At 31.7% G+C, this 26921-nt stretch overlaps 2 protein-coding genes across 7 annotated transcripts in view; both read right to left on the reverse strand.

Annotated features, from left to right (window-relative positions):
• Positions 1 to 2176: 2176 nt before the first annotated feature.
• LOC134722094 (junctional adhesion molecule-like) lies at positions 2177 to 8581 on the reverse strand. The gene is made up of 5 exons (XM_063585564.1): positions 8398 to 8581; positions 7791 to 7859; positions 6289 to 6603; positions 4907 to 5221; positions 2177 to 4393 (listed from the first exon to the last, which is right to left on the reverse strand). Exons 2-5 carry the CDS (start codon positions 7834 to 7836, stop codon positions 4041 to 4043), a joined length of 1029 nt encoding a protein of 342 aa, XP_063441634.1. The 5' UTR covers positions 7837 to 7859; positions 8398 to 8581; the 3' UTR covers positions 2177 to 4040.
• Positions 8582 to 11252: 2671 nt separating this feature from the next.
• Positions 11253 to 26921, reverse strand: part of LOC134722095 (PH domain leucine-rich repeat-containing protein phosphatase 2-like) — a 58928-nt gene continuing 43259 nt past the window's right edge. For all 6 annotated transcript variants that reach the window (XM_063585565.1, XM_063585570.1, XM_063585567.1 and 3 more), the window contains exons 3-17: positions 26619 to 26753; positions 25784 to 25965; positions 24494 to 24669; positions 23889 to 24035; positions 22915 to 23366; positions 21922 to 21982; positions 21369 to 21464; positions 20163 to 20321; positions 19459 to 19656; positions 18984 to 19146; positions 18528 to 18655; positions 18033 to 18167; positions 17357 to 17551; positions 15013 to 15238; positions 11253 to 14331 (exon numbers count right to left, since the gene is read on the reverse strand). In XM_063585565.1, coding sequence (XP_063441635.1) covers positions 12067 to 14331; positions 15013 to 15238; positions 17357 to 17551; positions 18033 to 18167; positions 18528 to 18655; positions 18984 to 19146; positions 19459 to 19656; positions 20163 to 20321; positions 21369 to 21464; positions 21922 to 21982; positions 22915 to 23366; positions 23889 to 24035; positions 24494 to 24669; positions 25784 to 25965; positions 26619 to 26753 — 4718 coding nt within the window. In that variant the 3' untranslated portion in view covers positions 11253 to 12066. The remainder of the gene's footprint in view (positions 14332 to 15012; positions 15239 to 17356; positions 17552 to 18032; positions 18168 to 18527; positions 18656 to 18983; positions 19147 to 19458; positions 19657 to 20162; positions 20322 to 21368; positions 21465 to 21921; positions 21983 to 22914; positions 23367 to 23888; positions 24036 to 24493; positions 24670 to 25783; positions 25966 to 26618; positions 26754 to 26921) is intronic.

The following is a 26921-nucleotide window of genomic DNA, read 5'->3' on the forward strand; positions in this document are numbered from 1 at the left end:
AGACCAACTCTTTCAATTTGGTTTTTAGTTTGGAATGTGGAATACTTGCATAAAATGTAGAAAAGTCAAATGTTTTAATACCATTACAAGATGAAAGAGAGTTAGATTGTATGTACTCTAAAACATCTTTGGAATTTTTAAGCATCCACATCTGATTCATGCCACCTCTAGAATAGGCAGTTACACAATCAATTTGAAGCCCGTCATTTATTGCTGATAAAATAGATGTTAATAATTTAGAAAGATTTACGTGGAGCACTTGGAAGACCCAGCAATATACCGTTGTTTGTAAGGATACTTATACAGTTTAGGTACCCAATACAGTGATGGAAGATCAAGTTCATCACACCTTTGGTTGAAATTCCAAAGGAACATACCGGTTGATACTGATAAAGTTGTAAAGGAGAAGAAACAACTTTTTTATACTTTCTTATGAAAATTAAGGTTTTGATGCCAATATATTGGCACTATCTTTAAAAATAAATAAGCCAAAAAGAATATACATCCAATTTTACAGACAATTCTGATCATATTATCTCTCATACATTTACCACACATATTGTGATTATAATAATAAACTAAAAACACGTCTCTCAATATCTTAGTATTGAGTAGACCTTTTGATGGCATCTTAAAATTTTCAACATTACTTATTAACGCTGCAGGAATTGTTCACAAAATGGAGGACGTGTTAATCAACAGATAATCGGCATTCCTATGGAACTATTTCTTAGCCCATCGCTTAGGAGCTTCCATAGAAAAAATGATAGAAGCTGGTATCACCACTAAACTTCAAGTTTTGTTTTAAAGATGATGTATGCTCACTTGCACAATATTGAAATTTTGATGACTGTGTAACGCAACTATCTAATCGAAACTGACATACAAGAAACCACTGATACAATGGTAAAGTTGAAATCATCATCTTAAGGTTGCTATTGTAAGTTGGTTAACCGTTATATCTATGAGAAAGTTGACCACAAGTATGGTCCAGTTTTCATTTCTGAATGAAATTAATCACCGAATGTGTACTTACATAATAAGGCCGTTAGTTTTCTCGTTTAAATTGTTTTACATTGTCTTATCGGGGCCTTTTATAGCTGACTATGCGGTATGGGCGTTGCATATTGTTGAAGGCCTACGTTGACCTATAGTTGTTAATGTTTGTTTCATTTTGGTCTTTTGTGGATAGTTGTCTCATTGGAAACCATACCACATCTTCTTTTTTTATATTACCACAATCAGTCTACAAGTGCCACATGTGTAGCAGGATATGAAATCGCCGTGCTTTTGTTTCCTATCCTTAAGGTTTCTATGTTGTGTTTTGTAAGCCTTTGCTTGTCTACTTTTTGTTGCCTTGTAAGGTTTTTGTCGACTGATGAATTGTAATTGTCCCTTTTTGTATCCTACGCCTATGTTTCTTTTTTCTTTTTCTTTTTTAATTGCAGATTGGTATGTTTTAACTATACATATATTTGGAAGTTATAAACCATTTAATGTATGACCTTCAGCATTTTTAGAAGTAATGATGGATAGACTGCATATGTTTAATTTGGTTATCCAGGATTTCCTCTTTGGTTAGTGTCGTGAGGGTATATGTTGGGTTTCCAAGTGAGTTGTCAATAACTTATTCGTTTATCAAGCAGTGACTTACAGAATTTTATAGAGTAATGATGAAAAAAAGAATCTTTAGATGACTTCATAAAAAGGAGGTTCACAACTTCAAAAGGTGTTCTCCGTAGTAATTGGTGCCATATTTCGACTCTTTTGGAACACCCTTTTCAGTTGACTGTAACTTTTGACTAACAGAAAGGCTAATACCAAAGAGAAAATCAAATTCATAAGTCGAAAACGAACTAACAATGTCATGATAAAAAAAATCAATCGGAAACGGCCAAAAAACGAAAAAAGTATGTAAATAAAAAAAACTACAAGTAAGTTCCTGCAATTCGCATTTATTGTTCAGCCTTGATCCTAAACAAATATTCAGTATACGAATAAAAGCCTGTGAAAGTTCCTGTCATGTAGTGTTAGCGAAGAGAGTGAACAAATAGCTAGGTGTCAGAAATTTGTTCCACAGGCTTTTTAATCCTTTATTTTAACATTTAAACAATTTAAGAATATAATCGATGTACATATGATTACTGAATCTGGAAGTGGTGAAGCGCTGGTTAATCTTTAAATTTCGCGTTAAAAACAAATATGTCCTTCGACAAATGGTGGATCATTTTCGATCTTTTAAAAATTGTCCGTTTATAAACTAAGGTATTAACTCCCTTTGGCACAGTTGGTCTTTGAAGGATTTGGCTATTTTTATAAGACCTTTTTGATTATAAAGATCTTTAACTGTTTCATTTGGTATACATCCTTCTTATTCAAATATTCGTCTTTAATTGTTCTTGATAGGATAAGGTCAAGAACAGCAGCATCGGACCCATGAAAATTAAAACGTGCTGTTTTCATTTTTTTAATGAAAATGAAACAAATGTTATGACTTCATAACAGCGTGTCTCTGGATTGACCTTCATCTGGAACCCTTAGTGCAATGCTGTCCTTCGTTACGCTCATCTTTTTTTTTATAATTCCCAAAATAAAACAAATGAAGATATATTTGCATTGAGAAAAAAGTAAAATCACAAAAATACGGAACTCCGAGGAAAATTCAAAACGGAACATCAAAATAACAAACACATCAAGGAATTGTAATAAATTGTATTGAATAGCATGTAAAGAACTAAATCATTATTTAACAATATACTAATATAAGTCCAAAACGTCACCACAATCCTTGAATCACAATCTACAAATACAATATTTTATATTAGAAAAAAAAACCACAATTACTTACAAAGGCATATTTAAATCTTTTACTATATATTTTACAAAACATCATAACTTTACAAAAAAAAAAAATCGGAACGCAACTAACGAACTTGCTTTGGTGTTTCCTCGACAATTGATAAGAAATGTTATTCTCGGTATTAATTTTATGTTATTCTCGGTATTAATTTTGTACCTTTTATATATCGTCCAAAATTGCATGCTGATTTTTATTTGTTTTTCATTTGTATTATAGTGTAGACTGTTAGCTGTCTAGTTGACATTTAGTACACGTCTTCCTATTTCGAATAAGAAATGTACTACAGCCAGTTTGGTCCGCATATCCATAAAAAAAAACACAACTACATCGTTTAAATACTAATTGATCGTCGTTCCTATGACAGAATTGTTACAGAAAGTTACAATCAAATTTAAAATGTTTTTTTTTGTTCAATCAGTCAAAAGTTTTTAAAATGTTTCGGAAAAACTTTTAAGATATTTTTTATTTGTAGACCTACGTTGACATGAACATATTTAAAAAATTTATATAGTTTAATGAATCGAGGCTGACCAAAAAAAAACATGTATATCAAAAGCAATAATTTTGAGTTCATGCAAAGCATTTGCATATATTTAAACCTAAATATATAACAGCACAGTAATTCTCTGTAGAATTGATTTTGAAATGTAAACATAATTAAAATATACTTAATACATACCGTATCGTATAGCCAGTTTTGTAATAATAAGCGCAAAATATTCGTCGTCAATCGTCAAATGAAATATGAATATGAATTGAAATTCAAAATGATACATGTGGAATATATGACAAAGAACACAGAAAACATGATGAAACAAATGTTGCAAAATATATGAATATATATATATATAAATGTAAATATGTTCGATGATATATTTGTGTCCTCTTATATCATATTTCTGTTTTGATTTATGAACAGTAGATAATAGCATGATATTTCTTTTACTTCTACCCCGATGCAGATGCGATATGTACAACATGCATCATATATAAAAAAAAAAAAAAAAAGACATGAAAACATGTAAAATGCACTAGTTATCAAAATCTTGGACATTATTGATAGTTTTATTATTAAAAAATATTTGATATAGGGATAGAGAATAAGGAGATAAATAAAAAATTTAAGTGTTGATGTTTTTGGTTTTTTTTTCCATCGTTACCTTCACGAACTATCCATACACTAAATCACAACATTTTCAAAGAAAAACTTGCCTATGTGCAGTGTGACCTTTTGCTGCATAATGTGTCCTCCTAATCGCATTTCACACCAATAAAGACCACTGTCCGATGGTATCACACCAGATATTTCAAGATTGTATTCACCCTCCATTTGATCAGCGACAATATTAAATCGTTTGCGGGTGTCAGGGATTTCCACATTTAAATCCAAGCCTCTTGCAATTATTTCCTTCAAGCGACGCCATCTGATCTTTGTGGCTCCACGAGGAAACATGCATGACAAAACAACTGTTTCCCCAACATAACCATAATGCGCTTTGTTTGAAAGTACAAGTTCATCATCTTTATTTGTATCTGAAATTTTTAATTTTCCTTTTAAGTTTTTAATGGAATTACTGGTTAAACTCTAGAAGAATTTTTTAAATCATTATATGATTTATAGAGTCCATTTACAAACTAAGGCAAATATATTCTGTATTTATAAACTACGAGTATAATTGTTTCCTAAATTTGACAGTAAATTTTGTCACTCTTAAAGAATACAAAGAAGGAATGGGTAAACTAAAACTGTTACGCGAAAAGAAAAATAACAAAAATACCAAACTCCGAGGAAAATTATAAACGGAAAGTCCCAAAGCAAATGGCAAAATCAAAAGCTCAAACACATCAAACGAATGGATAACAACTGTCATATTCCTGACTTGGTATAGGCATTTATTTATGTAGAAAATGTTGGATTTAACTTTGTTTTATAGCTATAGTCTCTCAAATATAAGGCGTTGGTCGTGCCTAATGAACGAAAATTCGGAAACGCGAATCGTACGCATGAAATTTATAACTTGTATCTATTTTTTAAGTGAGCCTTACCGATGTACAATGTGACCTTTTGTTGCATAATTTTCCCACCAATTCGCATTTCACACCAGTAAAGACCACTATCAGATCGGTCCACATCAGATATTTCAAGATTGTATTCACCCTTCATTTGATCGGCAGCAACCTTAAATCGTTTACGGTCGTCAGCATTTTTCAGCTTCAAATCGGAGCCTCTTGCAATAATACCCTGCCAGCGTCGCCATCTGATTTTCTTGGCACCATGAGGATACTTACACGGCAAAACAACTGTTTCTCCAATATGAGTGTGTTGTGCCCTATTGGACAGGACAATTTCACCATATTGATCTGAAATATACAATAATATTTTTTTACTTTGATTGACTATTGACTAGTGGGTTTCATTTTTTTTATCAAAACACCGCAATTTCTGGATATCATTTCCACCTAAATTAACCAGTAATTTGCTTATTCTAACACTAAAATATTCTTAGTTTAAATCACTAGTCACTTTCAAAAAGTCAGGAAAATGGCCATTGTTATATATTAGTTCGTTTCTGTGTGTCTTGTATTTAAGTGTTTCTGTTGTGTCGTTGTTCTCATCTTATATTTGATATGTTTTCCTCAGTTTTTTAGTGTGTAACCCGGATTTGTTTGTTTTTTTTCTCAATAGATTTATAAATTTCGAACAGCTGTATATTACTGTTGCCTTTATTCAACATATACTATGAACCCAGTCATCATTCTGGTTCACATAAAATAAGACGTTGGTAAGTTAAAAACGGTTATGAAATATTGAATTTGATCCTCATAATAAAGTTTGACAGAGTTGTCTTGGTGCATAAAAATCTGCTTAGACTGTAGTTTTTAATTTTTTTTGTTACTTTATCATTATTATAAATACCCATCTGTAAGATCCTAGAATATGTTAAATAATTCGAAACATTCGAAACATTAGGTTTTTTCTCATCACAGCAAAGCATGACACTGGAGTTTTAGTGAATTTTGTTTGTTATACCTTTCGACTTTCAATGTATTAGTATTCTTACAATTTCGATTTGAGCGCCATCGATGGATTTGTGTAGACAACAAGCGCATTTTGTTACCAAATCATAATACGTTGTCAATAAAAAAAAAAAAGTGTCTTGATGATATCAAATATGCAATTATCAACAAATGAAAATCCTGAATATTTATATAAGGTGTAATGGTGGTAAATTATTAAATCACAGAGGATCAAAACGTGGACGAAAGAATTCAAACGAAAGAAAATTAGAAATACAGTCACAAAATATCACCAACCGCCATTCCAACTGCGTTAGACTGTCAATTTAGATTCAAACATATTTTCTTTTTTATAATAATGTACGAGGAACAATGCCAATACTGCATAACTAATTTTAAGTTGAACTTGCCTATGTACAATGTGACCCTCTGTTGTGTAATTTCTCCACCTATTTGCATTTCACACCAGTAAAGACCACTATCAGATTGGTTCACACCAGACATTTTAAGATTGTATTCACCCTTCATGTGGTCTGCGATAACTTTGAATCGTTTTTGGTCGACAGTATGTTTCGATTCTACATTCGAGGTTTTTGCAATAATTCCTTGCCAGTTTCGCCATCTGATTCTTGTGGCACCATCAGGATACTTGCATGACAACACAACTGTTTCTCCAGTATGAGTGTGTTGTGCTTTGTTGGATAGGATAATTTCACCAAATGTTTCTAAAATGCATAATTTATTTTTTACTTTTATTGACATCACTTGCTTTTCTTTACATGACTTTCTTAAAAAAATATTTGTATATAAATGCAGAGTTTCTTTAAAATTATCTAGTGAAAAACAAGATTATCATTACAAATGTACCGGTTAAACAGTAATGTTAACCAAAAAAAGTGGAAATCCAGAAAAAAACTCGACTTTGTTAAAATCCATCAAGCAACTGATTTGTTAATTAGAAATCATTTGGTGAATTATATGCATCAAATTGCTAAATTCAAAACAATAGTTAACAAAATGCTACATAGAGTGCAACAAAATAATATTTCAACTAGACGATTGGTGGTCGGTTCCTGGTTAGCCAGAAGAGTTACGTAATTGGTTTCCATAAAAATACAAAATTTAAACATAACAAATAATGACAATAAAATTGAAACCAATGAAGAGGATGTAAGTTTTAGATATTTAACTTGATTATAAAATCAAAATAAATCCTCTATTTTTGTCGTAAAACGCCTGTACTTAAAGAGAATATACGAAAATCCTCCTTCAGATGTTCATAACAAATTTATATTTTCATAATTTTGAAATTTGATTAAAACACTTTTTAATAAGACCTTCACACTCCTATATTTATGCAAAACTGTAAAAATAGCCTCGTTAACAGATTATATTATTAATATTAAGATATGCATAAAAGCTTTATCCAAAAAGATATCCCGTTGAAATTTATTTTACAACGATGTTATATATTGTAGAGAACATATTTTTTGCGGTAAATATTAAGCCAATTTAAGTCAATATATATCCAATATATCAAAATTTCAACATATTCATGATATTAAAGTGAAATTACATATGACCTTTCTGCACTTAAGGTATCAGATTAATTCAGCTAGTTTATTTATCAACTAAACAAACATATCTTTGCGTTATATCATGCAACTGTCTACAGACCACTGGACAAAAAACAACAGACTGAGCAAAAAACGAACGCCAATAACAAAAAGGGTAAACTATTTTCGAAGAGCCCAGATGGACCCACAATCAATCCATCATAAGTGAAAATTGATAAAATAAATCTATGATGAAGTTTTATACAATTAACACAATTATTTTCAACATGATGCTATAAAAAATAATATATGGTTATCCAACTGTTATTGCGATGTCAGTATACGCTAGCTCTTACCTGATGCCAATACGCTTTGGATGACAACCAACAGCAAGCACCGCATTTTATCAGATATTCCTGTTCATTCTGTAAAGAGGAAAAACTCCTTTAACCTTTAGAAGAATCTATAATTTCTTTGAAAGGTTAAGTAATAATAGGTTTAACTAAAGTCTGCAAAAAATAAGTCAACCTTCAGTCTTTTGAAATGAAAAATAGCAAATCAGCTTTGTCCATTATCTGTGAAACAATTTAAACAGTCATCTTTATGAAATGGTCACGTTACTAGTACTGTCTTAAACAATAAGCTAAAGCCAAACAGTTGAGCAAGCTTACAAAAACTGACATGGGAGACAGCAATCATTAAAAGACACTGGATTATTGGCTCTAGTCTTAAACAGACACAAAAAGAATACAGTGATGTTCAAAAAAATTTAAAGCGCTCATCCCTGTTCTAACCGGGAACCGGTAAAATAAAAAAGATCAATACAGTTGGAGAGAGATTCACAAATAGTAGTACCCGCAGATTTGTCAAGCTTGACCAATATCTTATCTTGACCTCAATATAGTACTTAATAAATTACTTTTCTACTTATCTTTACAATGTAAAAAATAATAATTTACAAACCATATAATGACTAGAAAATATCCCGCTTTAGTTATTGATATGATGATGTAAATAATAGTTTCCTTATATCGTATATTCGATAATTAACTGCAAGTCTGGTGTTCAACCGGAAAAGAATATTCAATTGATAGTATCGTTTGCGGAAATATAAACCTTTTGAAAATTACTAAACAACATCATTAGCGCTCTTAATGTCATTCATGTAAAAAAAATAAAAAATAAAACATATGAAGTCCATCTATCGTTACTATTAAAAATGCTGAAGGTCATCCATTAAATTGTTTATAACTTCGAAATATATGTATAGCTAAGACATACCAATCTGCAATTATAAAAGAAAAAGAAAAAAGAAACATAGGCGTAGGATACAAAAAGGGTCAATTACAATTCATCAGTCGAAAAAACCTTACATGGCAACAAATAGTAAGACTACGAAAGACAAACAAAGGTTTGCAAAACACAACATAGAAACCTAAATGATAGGAAACATGAACCCAACAAAATCATGGCGATTTCATATCTTGCAACACATGTGGCACTAGTTGACAGATTGTGGTAAGTACACATTCGGTGATCAATTTCATTCAGAAATGAAACAGGACCATATTTGTGATCATCTTTCCCACAGATATTCAATAACGGTTAACCAACTCACAATGGCGACCTAAAGATGATGATTTCAACTTTACCACTGTATCAGTGGTTTCTTGTATGTCAGTTTCGATTAGATAGATGCGTTACACAGTCATCAAAATTTGAATAATGTGCAAGTGAGCATACATCATCTTTAAAACAAACCGTGAAGTTTAGTGGTGATACCAGCTTCTACCATTTCTTCTATGGAAGCTCCTGAACGATGGGTAAAGAAATAGTTCCACAGGAATGCCGATTATCTGTTGATAAACACGTGCTCCTTTGTGTCAACAATCCTGCAGCGTTAATAAGAATAATAAGTAATGTAGAAAATGTTTTAAGATGCTATCAGAAGGTCTACTCAATATATACTAAGATCTTGAGAGACGTGTTTTTAGTTAATTTTTATAATCACAATATGTGTGGTAAATGTATGAGACATAATATGATCAGACTAGTCAGTAAAATTGGATGAATCGTCTTTTGGGCTGATTATTTATTAAAGATAGAGCCAATATATTGGCATCAAAACCTTAAATTTTATAAGAAAGTATGAAAAAGTTATTTCTTCTCCTTTACAACTTTTTAAGTTCCAACCGGAAAAATATCAGACATTAACTTCTTCCTTCATTCATGTGAAGCTGACATATGAGCGTCATTAATGACTATATATGCTGTAGACGAAACGCGCGTCTGGCGTATAAAATTATAATCTTGGTACCTTTGATAACTGTGTACACTACATGGTCGATGCCACTGCTGTTGGACGTTTCGTCCCCGAGGGTATCACCAGCCCAGTAGTCAGCACTTCGGTGTTGATATGAATATCAATTATGTGGTCATTTTTATATACATTTCCTGTTTACAAAAGTTTGAATTTTTCGAAAAACTAAGGATTTTATCATCCCAGGCATAGATTACCTAAGCCATATTTGGCACAACTTTTACTTGTTTGACCTTTAAGACTATTTTGATCTGAGCATCACTGTTAAGTCTTATGTAGACGAAACGCGCGTCCGGCGTATTGAATTATAATCCTGGTACCTTTGATAACTATTCCAACAGGAACTTCTTAGGAAGAAAGAAAAGGAGGTAGCAGTTTCCTATAACTTTTTTCGGCTATATAGCTGCTATTTTCTCATGACAAGGATACAAGATACAACAGTAAAGTCTGTCACATATCATGTCATTGCGCAAGGTCGAGTTTTTCTCTTGATTATTTAGAACATCTTAAATACTTAACCTATTGGATGTTATATGTGAACTAATTGATACACACGCAGGATTTCATTGATAGATGGTTGCTGATCACAATGAAGCCATTAAAACCATCCCTTTATAAATTTTACGGATGATATCACGAGTTGGTTGACTGCTATGGAATATACGCTTCACAGATGATACCGAATATGTTCAAAATGTCGTTTCTGCAATCCTATCCTCATTTCTTCCAAATTGGCCTACTGACTAAGACTTATTATCGGGTTTTTAGTAACATGAGCAATACGACGGGTGCCTAATGTTTAGCAGGATCTGCCTACCCTTCAGTAGCACCTGCGATCAGACCTGTTTTTGTGGGGTCCGTGTTGCTCAATCTAAGTTTTATGTATGTACTTTTTTTTGTCTGTTGTCTTTTTCTTTTTAGCAAAGGTGGTCAGTTTATTTTTGAGTATGTATGTCTCTTTGGTATCTTTCGACTCTCTTTTACTTTCACTTAACCCTCAAGTTATTTTCAATTTACAGCGGTAATTTTAATTGAAACTACTAATAAATACTTTAAAAATATTTGAGCAAGTTTGGTTCCATTTGGTCTCGGATTAATATGTTGACCGTTATGCACAGGATTGGCATAAATAACATTAGATGAAGTGACCACTCTTTCGATGTTCATAACAACACCAAGATATTCTTATAATCTGGTACATAGTATATTGTCAGTTCACTATTCCCAACTATGTTGGATTATGCCATTGAAATAGTCTCAAAAATTCTTAAATTCCAAACTGCCTCAGGTAAGGTAATCCAACGTAGTTCTGACACCATCATAATAGAACCATTTTAGCAGATATGCATATCAAATATCAATTTGAAATGGCATAAGAGGATAACCACTGATATGTGCTTGTTATGAACTGGTCCTTTTTTAAAATATATTTTTAAAGGCAAAAGAAACTGAGATGTGACTTGTATCTTTAACTTATATTGAGTATGAAACAAGATAGTGTGTCATAAAAATTGGATTTATTGCAGAATAATTATAGACAACACAATAAAATGTACTTTTCATTCAGGTCATTACAATCAAGCTCAAACATGCACAGCATTCAAGTTATAACACAGGTTATCCTGACCAATGTTACATAGATATCTGACATTGCTTGACCCTTTATATATTGCTCAGCAAGGTATTTCTTTGATTTAAACCATATATAACCATAATTGACTCACATAAGTTACATAATTTCTGGTGGCACATACCTATTTTAATAATAGTAAATTTCAAGATGAAATATCTGTAACAAGAAATCATCTCAATAATAAAACCAAATCAACAAATACAGGAATAGCATATCAATTTTGCATAGATGTATGAATTAAATTTTAATTTTTCGCATTTATGATAGAACTGTTGTGACTTAACCATTACAAAATTGTATATCATTAATATTTCAAAAATTAAAAAGAATAAAATGAACAACATTGAAAAACTTTATCAAATTGCAAAATTCAAAATTTATGGAACTCCTGAACAATTCTTAACAATGCATGGAAATAATACAAAATCCAATTCAGTAATAACAAATAAGCATTTAAGTTTAAAAAAAATTATCATTTATAAATTGAAATAAACCATTTCTCAGTATAAATGGAAACTTGATAAAATACTGTAACTGTAGACACTTAATACCAGATTTTGATTCTTTAAAAAACGAATAAGACTAGATTTCACAGCATTAATCAAAACATGACTTAAATAAATTTGAATGTTTTGTTTTAATATAAAGATGTACTGTCAATTTCAAACAATATTTTGCCCTATAAATAAGTCACTGTTATGCTTTGCTGACTAATTGATCGACCAATCAGTGATTCTAAACTTCGGGATCTTGTCAATGGTTTTGGTGTCGTCTCTATTGGAGATTCCATCTTTGATTTTGAACTACCAATCAGATGATATATACCCTCTAAACTAGATATAGAGTTTGCATTATAGTCTGTTTCTACTTTGTACATTTTCTGTTTGAGATGCTTTGGTTTTTGTTCAGGAAATACAGGGAGAACTGCGATGGTGTTAACATATTTCGCTCCTGTTTTGTCATCTGCCACATGTGACTTCTGATTTGCATTAATTGTATTAATATATCTCTGAGTCATTTCCTTCACATTCACTGGAGAATGTGGTAGCTCTAAAGAACTACGGTGGTTAATGATACCTTCGGTAGAGTTCTGATTGTCATGTTGCTTTTGTGAGTCAAATTGCTGAACATCTTCATATACCCCACATGACATATGAATAGAATTCTGACTATTTTTAAGTATTGCAGGTATCCCACTTGTTGCCCTTATATTGGTCACATCAGAATCGGAACGTTCTAATATCTGTGGTATAGCCACAGGCATTGGAGGAGCTCGGTGTTTTTTCTCACTGACGTTTTTGACATGTTTGTAACCACTGACAACAGAATTATCACAGATATTAGTGTTTTCACCTTGTTCTGTTGGACTGTGTCCATTCAAAAGATTTTTAACTCTATTTGGAGGTGAACGATGTGTTGACTGATGTAATTTTTGTGAAACTGGAGGTGATCTCTTAACTTTGACCTCCTGACCACTTGAATTATGGTCAAGGTCAGAATTATGTACTTGAACAACATGTTCTACAGTATTTTCTCTGTGTTGTTGTTGTAATCTCTGTCCATTGATTTCAGGTGAGTAGCTTCCCTTTTTCTTCAAAGAAACTTCCTGTTTTCCATTTAGCACATGTCTGTCATTTTGTGATTGCACACTTGAATTTTCTATAACTGCTGTAGTTTTAGTTTCTTTCTGAACTAAAGTTTTGTCTTTTTTGGAATGTTTTGATTTTTGTTTTGCTTTCAGTAAAGGAGAATTTTGTGGAACAACTTCCGTTTGCAAGAAAACTTGATCAGTTTGTAAGTGAGGGTTTCCTTGATAAGATGGATTGGGTTCAGGCTCTGATCCTCCGATACTATGAGCAGACAATGCAGGTTCTTGACTATGAATCAAAACTTCAATGCTATGGGATGATGTTTTAAGGCCTCCACTGAAATCTTTCCTCATTGGATTAGCCGGCACAGACTGTGTCGAGTTTAAACTGTCCGTACTCTGCCGAGTTGCTCGCACCATTTGCATCTGATGAAACAATATGGCGTCTCTATCAATGTTCATTGGATAATGATTATATTCTTTCTGGAATTCTACAGATTGAACAGAAGCTGATGGATTTATAAGAGGACTGGATCCCAGGAAATTGTTTTTTGATCCTTTACCATTTTTAGGGAGTAACAGATTCTTATCACTATCACTTATTTCCCAATTATTGTCAATATCATCTTCTAATTCATCAACAAACATGAACCCTTGACCTAGTCCTTCACCTCTCTCTAAGAACACATGTTGTAACTCTTTGTTTTTTATTTCTTCGGTTAGCCTCTTTTGCAATAATTCCTCCCAGTTATCAGAAAAATCACTATTGTGTCCACTATCATCATTTTGATTAGTTGATTCATTCTGATCCCTGACATCTTTCAGACTAACATATTCTCCACCTTCATCATTGAAAACTGACGAAGCCTGAACACGTGTTCTATGTCGATCTTTTAATTTCACTATTTCCATGGGAACAACTTCTTCCTCTTCCATCATTTCAGAACGCCTTTTCCTTTTCTCCATTTCCCTCCTCAAATCTCGGCTTTTGAGTTGAGATAATAAGTTTTGTTCAGCTTCAAACTGAGTCTGCAGTATATCCTTCAATCTATGTCTTTCTTTATTTGATAATAATAACCTAACAACTAAAACCCCAATGCTCTCTTTAGACCCATATCCTTGAGCAAGGTCCTGAAGTTTTTTAGCACCTAATACTGGATCAGGTATGTCTATGACCTGATTGACAGCCTCCTGATATGACACATATTTCCAAAGACCATGATTAGCAATGATAAGGACTTGATCCTCTGGTCTGAGATTGATACTGGTCACATGAGGTTCTGGGACTACATGAGGGAACAGAAAGCTACATCCAAGCAGACGAGAATTACATGTAACACCACTGACATGACCATCCTGAAATATAGAAAATCATTGTAACTGTGCTGAACCAATCAAATAAGATTGTTTTCATTAAATTTAAATGGTTTTTTTTTCTAATTTTCAAATCAAGGGTAACAAAATATAATGATATATTTCCTGCAATAATCATGATTACTTGTTTTCTTTGTTCTGTGAATTTTTTAGTTTTAACAAATCTTTTTAATACCCCAAAAAATTAAATGTTCATAAGAAAGTATAAAATAATCAAGTTAACTTGCTTATTTTTTTCGAATCAAACCAGAAAAATAAAGATTTATGTGTGTGTATTTTTTTTTAAATCCTTATGTTTTAGCAAAATCACAAGAAGAAGAACAGATGTTAGCAAGAGAATCCCAAAAGTCTGCTGTCATAGGTCAAATTTACTTGTAGGATGTCTGGTTAGGCAATACAGTACAACATAGCTTTCTTTCTTTTTGGGGAGAGGAAACTGGAGATTACAAAAGAGTACACTTTTAATCTCATAATAAAATGAAAAGGGACTAAAACTTGCTATGATTGGTTGATAAAGAAATCATTTGTTAATGTTGGCCAGGAGCTCTTTCTCATTTCTTATTTGCATTAAATAATATGCATGGCTGCACAATCAATCAATCAAAAATGTGAACAGTAAAATTCCCCTGTATTTTGTGATGCTTTGTTTATTTTGTTTTATACCTCAGTAATGATTCCGTCAGACTTATAAATTCTTTGTCTCTCTTCCTTGTCCTTGTTGACAACAAACAACCTTGACAAGGGCACTGCTTCACCATGGCGACTGATTACTGCCATGGTATCACCAACATTAGCAATATTGAGTACAAACTTGTCCTCTGCTTCTGACCTCCTAATATGGCAAAGGACACCAGCTGCCCCAACTTTCTGTCCTACAGATTTAAGCTTACTGAAAATAGAAAAAAAGTCTAGATAGTAAAGTGAAACTGTGAGCTACTGCTCACTGATAATACCCCCGCCCCAAGTGGATAATATTAAAAGTGTAAAAATATGCAAGTGTTCGGTAAACAGGAAGTTGTCGAGTGAGGAATCTGAAAACGCATCACACCGTATAGCTGACTTATATAAATCCTGAAACCAAATTTCAGCAATCCTTGTATTGTAGTTCCTGAGAAAAATGTGACGAAAATTTTCAACTTGGCTATCATGTGAAAAATCATACAAGTGTTCGGTAAACAGGAAGTTGTCAAGTGATGAATCTGAAAACGCATCACACAATATAGCTGACTTAGATAAACCCTGAAACCAAATTTCATAAATCCTTGTATTGTAGTTCCTGGGAAAAATGTGACGAAAATTTTCAACTTGGCTATCATGTGTAAAATCATACAAGTGTTCGGTAAACAGGAAGTTATCGAGTGATGAATCTGAAAACCCATCACACGGTATAGCTGACTTATATAAATCCTGAAACCAAATTTCAGAAATCCTTGTATTGTGGTTCCAGAGAAAAATGTGACGAAAATTTTCAACTTGGCTATCATGTGTAAAATCATACAAGTGTTCGGTAAACAGGAAGTTGTCAAGTGATGAATCTGAAAACGCATCACACGATATAGCTGACTTAGATAAACCCTGAAACTAAATTTCAGAAATTCTTGTATTGTAGTTCCTGAGAAAAATGTGACAAAAATTTTCAACTTGGCTATCATGTGTAAATTCATACAAGTGTTCGGTAAACAGGAAGTTGTCGAGTGATGAATCTGAAAACGCATCACACCGTATAGCTGACTTATATAAATCCTGAAACCAAATTTCAGCAATCCTTGTATTGTAGTTCCTGAGAAAAATGTGACGAAAATTTTCAACTTGGCTATCATGTGAAAAATCATACAAGTGTTCGGTAAACAGGAAGTTGTCAAGTGATGAATCTGAAAACGCATCACACAATATAGCTGACTAAGTTAAACCTTGAAACCAAATTTCATAAATCCTTGTATTGTAGTTCCTGGGAAAAATGTGACGAAAATTTTCAACTTGGCTATCATGTGTAAAATCATACAAGTGTTCGGTAAACAGGAAGTTATCGAGTGATGAATCTGAAAACGCATCACATGGTATAGCTGACTTATATAAATCCTGAAACCAAATTTCAGAAATCCTTGTATTGTGGTTCCGGAGAAAAATGTGACGAAAATTTTCAACTTGGCTTTCATGTGTAAAATCATACAAGTGTTCAGTAAACAGGAAGTTGTCAAGTGATGAATCTGAAAACGCATCACACGGTATAGATGACTTACAAAATCCTGAAACCAAATTTCAGAAATCCTTGTATTGTAGTTCCTGAGAAAAATGTGAGGAAAATTTTCAACTTGGCTATCATGTGAAAAATCATACAAGTGTTCGGTAAACAGGAAGTTGTCAAGTGATGAATCTGAAAACGCATCACACGGTATAGCTGACTTATATAAATCCTGAAACCAAATTTCATAAATCCTTGTATTGTTGTTCCTGGGAAAAATGTGACGAAAAATTTTCAACTTGGCTATCATGTGTAAAATCATATAAGTGTTTAGTAAACAGGAAGTTGTTGAGTGATGAATCTGAAATCGCATCACACAGTATAGCTGACTTATATAAATCCTGAAATCAAATTTCAGAAATCCTTGTATTGTAGTTCCTGAGAAAAATGTGACGAAAGTTTCATGGGACGGACTGACTGACGGACGGACCGACGGACGGACGGACAGATGGACGGACAGACAGAGGTAAAACAGTATACCCCCCCTTTTTTAAAGCGGGGGTATAGAAAGAATGCGTGTTATACTAACTTATTCAATATTACAGAAGATTTGTATATAGATGATCCCATTTTTTAGTTTTCTTATCTGAAAGCATACTATAAGACCAATCTTCTTATATTTTAACTAAAAATTCCATGAACTTGAATTGAAATAACAACCCCCACCCCATCCCTATTGAATAATCCTTGAGAATGAATGTAAAGTTATATTTGCACTTCCTAATGTGTCATGTAGAACAACATTTTTTCTTTTATTTCTTTTACCTGTGTAAGGCCAGCATGGTATATTTCATATAACTGTAATGTGTAGTTTGGTGGTGTATTTCTCCAAGCAAGGTTTTATCCACATTGTCTGTTATCACCTTGACAACCTCGTCATTTCTTCCTCCGTCAAATATACCAAACAATCCCTCTACCTCATTGGTAAAACTTGGCTTGTTGATAATGGATACTGACAATCTAAAAAAAAAAGGGAAAATCATGTCGGATATACTGCAGCAAGTTTTTACTGGATATAACTTTAGTTTATAATTCTAAACTTCCAAATTTAGGAAAAACAAGGAGATACGTTAAAAAAAACACTTGAGAGAAATGTTATCATAATACATCTCAAAACTTTAACAAAAGGAGCTTGGCACTTGTAATAGTTTTAAATTAATCAACTCTTCTTTTTTAATTACTAATTGCTTGTCACCAAATACTAACCATCTTGATAAATGATATGAAATGTGATAGTTTAAAAGTTAATCAAAACAATGAAATTGACTTCCATACCCACAACACATGTATCATGGAAATTCTTCATCAGGTGCACTCTTAAAGGCAACATTTGATGTTTAAAATAAGTGGATGCATGAACTTAATTGTATATTTGTTACTAGATTATGGCAGGTTGATTATTTCGTGAACTGGTTGGCCCTTTTGATGTTATAATACTTACTTGTTTCTGGTTCCAGAAGTTTGAGACAATCCAGTTTGCCATGGTAACCCTGAGTTATCAAACACGGACTGTCTGAGATCCAGTAATGACCGATTCTGTCCCCTCATATCTATACTACATATCTTCTTTACTGTGCTGAAATAATAATTTATTCAATTTCAAATAATTGTCACACTATAGCTGTTGATCATATTAAGCAATTTTGAATATTTAAAAAAATACTTATGTCAATATCTTTACAGTATATTCTACAAATAATAAATCAGACATTAATTTATATGTTTTTATTTTAGACCCTAAAAGTGTCAAATTTTATTAGAATTCACTTTTTAAATTTTATGTTACTCATAAACTATGCATAGATTATCTTACAATTTCAAATAATATTTCATATTTTAAAGTAAACAAGAATAAGTAATTATTCTGAGTTACTTCCCTTTTATAAAAACTAATGTCATTTTATTCACACAATATGGATATCATTTAGATAGTTACCTAATTCCTTTAAGAACACTGGTGTCTAGGTTGATATTGTTACCAGATATATCCAGCAAGTTAACTTGGGATGACATCAGGTTAGCTACAGTGATATCTGACAGTCGATTGGAACCTACTTCTAGTACCTGCAATGAATTATCTCCCTTATTATAAAGTTCAATTTGACATGCTGCAAGTGATAAAAAATCTTCTCAAGGAATAAAAGTAATTATTTAATTTTTTTATTTATTTCCTTTGAAAAATATATTAAAAATTGTTATATAATGCGTTATGAAATATTTCTTTTTTACAAATTTACAGTTGAAAAACATTCTTTGATTTAAAAAGTAATAAATTGTGTATTCTGTAATTAAAAATGAAAAAAAAAAAATGAACACAATGAATGTATTTTTAGTTTAAATAAATATTTTTAATACATGACTAGTAAACAATAACAAATTTCTTTGTACATACTTTTAATGCTTGGGCTCTCTTAAAATCAGGCAAATCTTTGATGAAGTTTGCATTGATTCTAAGAACTTGTAATTTTGGATGTTTCCCCACAGCTACAGGTAAATGTCTCAGTTTGTTCCCAGATAGATTCAATTCTTGTAAAGTATCTAGTCTCACTATATCCCTAAAAGAAAAGAAAACCATTCAACAAAAAATTTAACATAAATTTACAATAGTTTCAAAATTTCTTCAATGTTAGTACATGTAATGCATATAGAATAATGTACAACACTACTTCATTTCTTTTAGGTTAGGCACACAATAGGAAGGAAAAAGTTATGAAATGTCCTTTTTAAAAAGATGCATGATGATAATATATATTTGCTGCTTGATGTTAAGCAACCATCAATCAATGAATCTGAATAGTATTTTTATTGCTACAATCAAGTACAAAATATTTAATGTCTTCTGTTAGAGAAATTCATTTAACAAGTACCTGTTTCTAAGTTCTGTAATGTAGTTGTGTGCCAGGTGTAGAACTTTTAATCTTGAAAATGTACAGACAAATGTTAGAGCCAGGTCATCTAAATGGTTGAAAGACAAGTACAGCTCTGATAGTCTATATGGTGAATTAGAGGGAGGTAACTCTGGCAAATCTTCTAAATTATTCCCTGTTAAGTTCAAATACCTTAACCTGCAATGATAGAAAACAATAACTCATTAAAAGATTGCAGTAAACAATAAGCAAAATTTTTAAAGCATTAAACAAGAGAAATAACCTTTTCATTACACATTAATGCTGTTTTCACGCATAATTCAAATTTGATTTAAATCATGAATAATGTCAAAGTTTTAGAAAAATAATTCAAAGAAGTATATTCAAGCATGTCCAAAGACAGACAATTATCCACCAATCAGTAACTTCTTCGTTAGAAAAAGAGAAGGTATGATACTATGTGAAGAACTTTTTTTTTTGGTTAAGCTCTACCTCTTTTATACTTTAACCAAAAACAACTGTCATTTTAGGTCAAATACGTAAACCTTGTAATATTTTAATTTTAACCTATTGAAATAAATTTTCAGATGAAAACAACTCAGTCTTTTTTTCAATAAAAACAACATAATTTGAAAGATTTGAACAATGTTTGCAATTTCAGGGGTCAAATACTGGTACACATGCTGATAATTCTAACTGCTTACTTAGAAGCTTTGATAAACAATTCAGCAGGAATGGATTCTATTTTGTTATGTTCCAAGTTCAGTTCCTCAATCACTGTTTTACCAATATCTTCTGGGAATGTGGATATTTGATTGTGATTGGCTCTTAATATCTTCAGCTTCTGTGCCTCGACAAATAACCTGAAATAAATGACAGAAATTTATATATCATCAAATAGCTGAATCTTTATACACATGTTGCTTTAATGTATAAATAATCACATTTCTGATAACATTAAAGAACTATTATAACTATATCGTACAGTCCAGGTTTATAAATGAGTAGGTCCAGTAAGACCTCTTTTTGGCCCCAAAATATAGCAGTTTAACAGTTTAAAATGTAAACTTTTAGTTATCTATTAGAAAGTAGAATGATTCTGCTACATAAATATGGGCTGTGTTTTACAATACAATGCACATATATCAGGCACTAGCATCATTAAGTCATGCCTAATTACTGAAACCTTCACACGTTCAACGTTAGATGGTGGCTGCATTCGTGTTAATTCTAAATGTTGAAATGTAAGTTGTTTTTGATGATAATACATATACATAGGTTGATAAGAACACCGATGGGGCCACATTCATTTTTGACAAAAACCAACTGAAAAGTTACATTTTTTTGCATATTTGATAGATTTGTCATATTTAAGCTTGATACAGAGCGTTTTTAATGACTAAACCAGTTAAAAACTTCCACATAAACTAATTGAATCCACTGAAATAGATACTTCAGTGTTTAAAAAGTGTTCAAAATCTTTCTTTAGATGAACCTGAAATTTGAGGCCAAAATCGGCCCTTTCCTTTTCCTACTCCATTTTGTATATTTTTTACATGTGTCATTGAAAAAGAAAGCATCATGATTTTTCATGATAATTTTCTTAAATAATGAACAGTTACCAGTATACCTAAAATAAACCTTTTTCACTAGAGCCTATAATCTGTGAAAGATGAGAAGAGTATTGTTTGCGCCTAACAAAATATGAGTATTTTTTTTACATCCTGCATATGTGTAACCCTCCCTTAGCGGGATAAACTGAGTACAATTTCCACAACCTTTAGCTTCTCAGGAGCATTTGGTGTCCATTAAAAAAATAAAATATGGCAACAGAGCCAAATGTTAAATTAACGAAATGAAGTCAGCAATAACACTGTTATTAGTTTGGGCTTGATGAACAGAATACTTGCCTTCCTGGTAGTTTAGTGAGCTGGTTATAACTGATATCTAACTTCAGGAGAAAGAAACACTCTGACATCCATCCTGGTAACGTCTTTAACTTGTTACTACAATACAACAAAAAGGTTAAATGATAGATAATTATTACACATTTGTTTAACCTTTTGAGCTAGACTATTTGACACATTTTGATTTTTAAAATTTTATTCATAAAAATCTCTCAAGGATGAAAATTTGGCATAAAGAACACTTAAACCAGATTGCACTCAAGTAATGCTTAAATAAAAAAACAACTCCTGGCAATAATTCCAAAATATGGTAAAGATATGAAAATATGTGCATTTAACATAACTTTTCATATATGGTAACTTTTCATATATGGTAAAGTTTTCTCATAAAAATGAATAAATACTTCTATACATAATTTCCTCATTAGCTTACCCATTTGCATAATAGAAAGAAAACAAATCATTTACCATATAATGGATGAGTACATATTTTACAATTACAACGAACTCAGGCAACAATAAATAATTTAAGATAGACAGAATACATTATACTAACTGTGATATCTCTATATTAACAATCCACTCTGGTTTAGGATTAATGGAAAATGTTTCTAACTCTGAAAACAAATCAACATTACTTTAAAAACATTTATAGTGAAACAGTGGGAAAGTGTTGGCTATGCATTAAAAAGTTAATCTTGAGAAGATATGATGAATCATTAGATATCAAAGGAACAGTGCTTTTATTGTGGTTCTTCATCTCAATAGTTCCTAGTTCCAATTATGAACTATTAATATCATTTCTATATCATGAAACAGGTGTTAATATTTTCCATCCTCATTTTTTTCTGTACTTTTTTTCAATATTTGTATTAAACAGCTCTTGATCATATTGATGCATAGTACAGCACAGTCAAAATATTATTTTGGTAAATAACATTACATTTGAATCTCACATGATCACGAAACATTCATACTTATAAATGTTGAAAAATGTATTCAAACAAGTTGTAATATTTTCAAAAGGTTATTATCAAAAATACAAAGTACATTATTTTTCGTAGCCAGAGCCAATTTCAAGCTACACTAGCACATGTAGCATTTAAAGTTATGTGAATTTTTAAGGATCATTTTAGCAAATAGGTGTAACAATTTTGAAAATATTTTAAGTGTTGCTTAGCAGCTTATTATCTCTCGTTTCTTTGCTTAAATCCATCCAGAATTCAAATAAAAAGTATGTAAAAACTTTGATTACAATTAAAGCACAGTGGAGTTAACAAATATGGAGGTCTCTTGTTTTAAAACCGTTTTTTTCTTAGGCTTCATGGATTTAATTTTAACACATCTAACAATCTGGTATATGTTGGGTAGATGCAGAAATAATTCCAAAATGGCTGCATATTTAAACATCACACACAGCTGAAAAGATACCCTACTTTAGGAACAATTTTACTTACAGAAATGACCATATTTCCATACCACAGTTCACCATAGAGATTAAACAAAATGAAACACCACTGATTATATTTTTAATGCCTTCTTTACTTACTGTTATGTGAAGCTAACACATTCTTCAGTGACATCCCATTTATTTGTAATGTATGCATCTCGGTTCTCTCACAATTCAGATATTCCAATCCTTTCAGTGAACGAATATCTAAGTCGGGAATCTGATTGTCTCGCACATCTAAATGAGTCAATGTTTCCAAAAATGAAAATTTTATAGTTTCACTTGGCAAGAGTGACAATAAATTCATTCTAAAATCTACTTTCTTGATATGTTGCATTTTAGACAACACTTCATAAGTCAGTTTTTCTATTCTATTCCCTGCCATGATAATGCTGTCAAGTTGTAATGCTGCATGCTGGGAGTTTAGAAGGACTTCAGGTACTGTTGTAAAATGGTTAAAAGCCAGCACTAAAACATGAAGTGACTTCATCCCCCACATCTCCAATGGTAATGCAGTCAGATGATTGTTGTGTGCTTGTAGAACTTGCAAACTGAAAATAAAAACAGACAATTTATGTGTATTTTAGGAAATTTCACATTTTCAGCACACAAGTGTATCCGAACATCAATTTTGCTGTGGTGTTTGTGTTGCAAAATTTCTGGGTGGTGTTTTGTGCACGGCTGTTTGTTAGTTCATACTTTATTTTATTATGGTCATAGTCCTGTCAACTTTTGCTTATGCTTTTCAAGGTCCCATTCCTTTTTTGAAGCCATTAAGAATGTCATTCTAATACTAAAACTATCAAATTACTGTGGGCATCAATTTTTACAGAAAACAATGCATAGCAAATTCACACATTTTTAGGAAATGCTGTATTGCAATCTTCCATTCATAATTAAACAATTCTAATATTAAGGTAATAGTTTGCTTAGCAATATTTTGCATTCATAAACACATGCAAAGATTTCTGAATTTACATTTCATATGTTTTGCTTTCCAGAGTTTTGGTCTGGTGTGTGCATTAATGATATCATAAGGTTTTTTTTAAGTAATTGATTATAGTATATCTTACTTGGTAAGTTCTGCTAGGTCTGGTGGTAATATTGATATTTGGTTACTAGCTATGTTCAGTTCTGTCAAAGTCTTCATTTTACACAATGATGATGGTAAAATGAGAAGATTGTTGTCTGCTAAGTTAAGACTAGTTAGGCTGTGGAACCTGTTGATAAAAACAAACACTTTAGTTTCTGTTTTGGCTTAGTTAAGACTAGTTTTATGTATTCTTTGAGGAATATGTTAATAAACTCAAGTACAAATAGTTTCATTTAATGGAGATTTATAAGTTAAGACTATAGTAGTACAGCTGTGGAAATTGCCAAAAAGTATAATAAGTATTAATAATCAAATACCACTACAGGAAAAAAAGAGGGACATTCAAACTCAATTGTCAAAATTAAACTGACAACGCCATATAACCTGTTCTCAGACATGCAAAGAAATTGACAAGGCAGGGATAAGGTACCCGTATTTGATGTTCAAAACTAACAAATGTGCAGATTTCAATAAAATATGATGAATTTAAAAAATTAAAAAAAAAGAAATTGAAAAGATAACATTGAGCCTTTGGCCAACTGTCAACTTTGGCCAACTGTAAATAAAAACCAATTTTCAACTTACCTTGGTAAATCATCCAACCAACCAATGGTATAAATATCTTCCTCTATTGGTCGAGATTTGAGAGCATTATGTCTCAGATTGAGGCTCTGTAAATCCTCGTTAATGAACACAGTTTCTGGTAGGAATTCTAAGTGACAATTTGATAAATCAGCTTTAGATGGTAACTTTGCTGTAGCCTAAAGAACATAATTTAAACAAATATCAAATAATGATTGTTAAATTTCAATGTCATATTCAAATATATCATATCATAATCAATTACTGTTAATGAGATGATGATGATCTTAAAACTTATTGTGTCTATTTATTCTTTTCTTACAAAATTCATGTTAATCTCTTGTTCTCACTCCAAATTTAGCTTACCAAAAAAAAAATATGCTTAAGAAATAATTCGTGGGGGCTTGAATATATTGTGATTTTACCACGGGTTGGCCCTTTATGACAAATATTTTACCCTGAGCGATAGCGAGGGGTAAAATATCGGCATAAAGGGACAACCCGTGGTAAAATATAGATATATTCAAACCTCCATGAATTATTTCAATTCTTATAGGACAAATACGGCAATTCTTTTGGATCAAAGCACTCTAGGTGAAGGCTGATATTTGCCGTTCCCATAAACAAACGCACCATTCAATTTGGGTAAAAGAATGGAAAAAACTGAATAAGTGACATGCTTAAACTGTTTATAATAATGTCTTTAGCTAGTTTTGGAAGAATTTAATGATAATTTACTCAAATGTCTTATATGTTAAAAAGAATTGGCTTATATCACATTTTAGCATCGGTTGTTTACGTTTTCTTGTTGTGATGATTTTTCCCGTAAAATGCTTATATTCTGACGTCGTTGTTCTATGACGTCGGGTAGCTCATTCATTAAAATACATATGACGTGGGAGTACAATAGGAACAGCCCTAGCAATATATTCATATTTTACCACGGGTGTGTACTCAAAGCATTTGAAGGACATCATGTTAGAATATTTGTTATATGCCATTTTTACTTTTAAGACATATGATATAATTAGGCAAAATTGGAAGGTTTGAGTGCACATAAAACTGGTTTAACCATCACTCCCACCCCTCCCCCTTATGTTGTGCCTTTTTTTTATATAAGGATATTCACACCATGAGTTGTCCATTGCTGTTTATGCTTTTACATCAAATTTTGTGTTGGTGGTTATTGTGATATGTTAATTGTCTACTAAAAATCATTTCTGTTTCTTTTCTATAAATTTTTTAACAAAGTTTGTATTCTGTCAGATTCTGTTTTATTCTTTTTGTTATTACCTTCTTTGATTTTCTGAACCATTTTGAAAATTCATTTTCATCTGTAAATGACAGGTACACCGACCTATCACCTTGAAGTGTGGAGGTCAACTTCAGACAGAAGTCATGACCTTTGAACTGGGACTCTTCAACAGAACCTTTAGCAAGCTGAACTATTGTTGGTTTTGAGTTCTTGTTTTTGTCTAAAAAATATCAAACTATGGTATACATCATCAAACAGACTAAAAGTGTTTTGTTTTATTTCTGCACAGAACTGACTATATTAACATCATCGTAAAGATGAGAGATTTGACTTTCATACTAAATTGACAAACACTAGTTATATACCTACTCAAATTCATACTCAGGTCATTGTAGTGAAGAAATAGAAAGAGAAAGAAGCACTTTAAAAATGTCATTGTTTTAAGATTTGAATCTATGAATATCTAAGTATCTATATATGTTGACCTGCCATAAGGTTATGACCTTGGTCTGTGCTGTATTTCTATAAAATCTGATAGATTAAAATGTCAAAATGAGGTTTTATCATGCCTACAAGCTCTTTCTATTATTTAGTGTTTTGATGAATAACCTATGGCAATTGCATATTCATTCACTGGTCATTAAGTATAAAAAGTTTTAATTCTAGTTCCATTATGCCTGTTCAAGGTAGTTTTGATCAGATATAGATTTATATATATCATATGAATACATTAGTGATCTCAATTTCTGTAACTTTCTCTGAGTTTGGTATTTTTGTTATTTTACTTTTTATCTGCAAACTTAAACTCTCTTATAAACTGTAATGATACAGGTTTTCAACATTGATTTCTTATGACTGGTATCCTGTCCTTACCTCTGTAGATCATTAATCTGGTACCCGAGATGACACACAGACGTTTTACCCATTGGTAAATCAGTTTCCCCTTGCGTACCAGTACTAAAGACTGTAACTGGTTCCTGGAATATGTACTATCTGATATTGGTTTACCTGAAAAATACTAACTGCATTAATTATTATAGATTTGGTATAACCTAAATAAAAATTGAGTTATTAAGATTTTATAAAAAAGATAATGGTTAATCATCACATATATTATTCCATTTTATTTGGTAATAACTAGATTCTAATCTAAATCAAACGGTAATCAAATGCAGT

This window comes from Mytilus trossulus, chromosome 6 (assembly GCF_036588685.1).
Source record: "Mytilus trossulus isolate FHL-02 chromosome 6, PNRI_Mtr1.1.1.hap1, whole genome shotgun sequence".
Taxonomy (NCBI): domain Eukaryota; kingdom Metazoa; phylum Mollusca; class Bivalvia; order Mytilida; family Mytilidae; genus Mytilus; species Mytilus trossulus.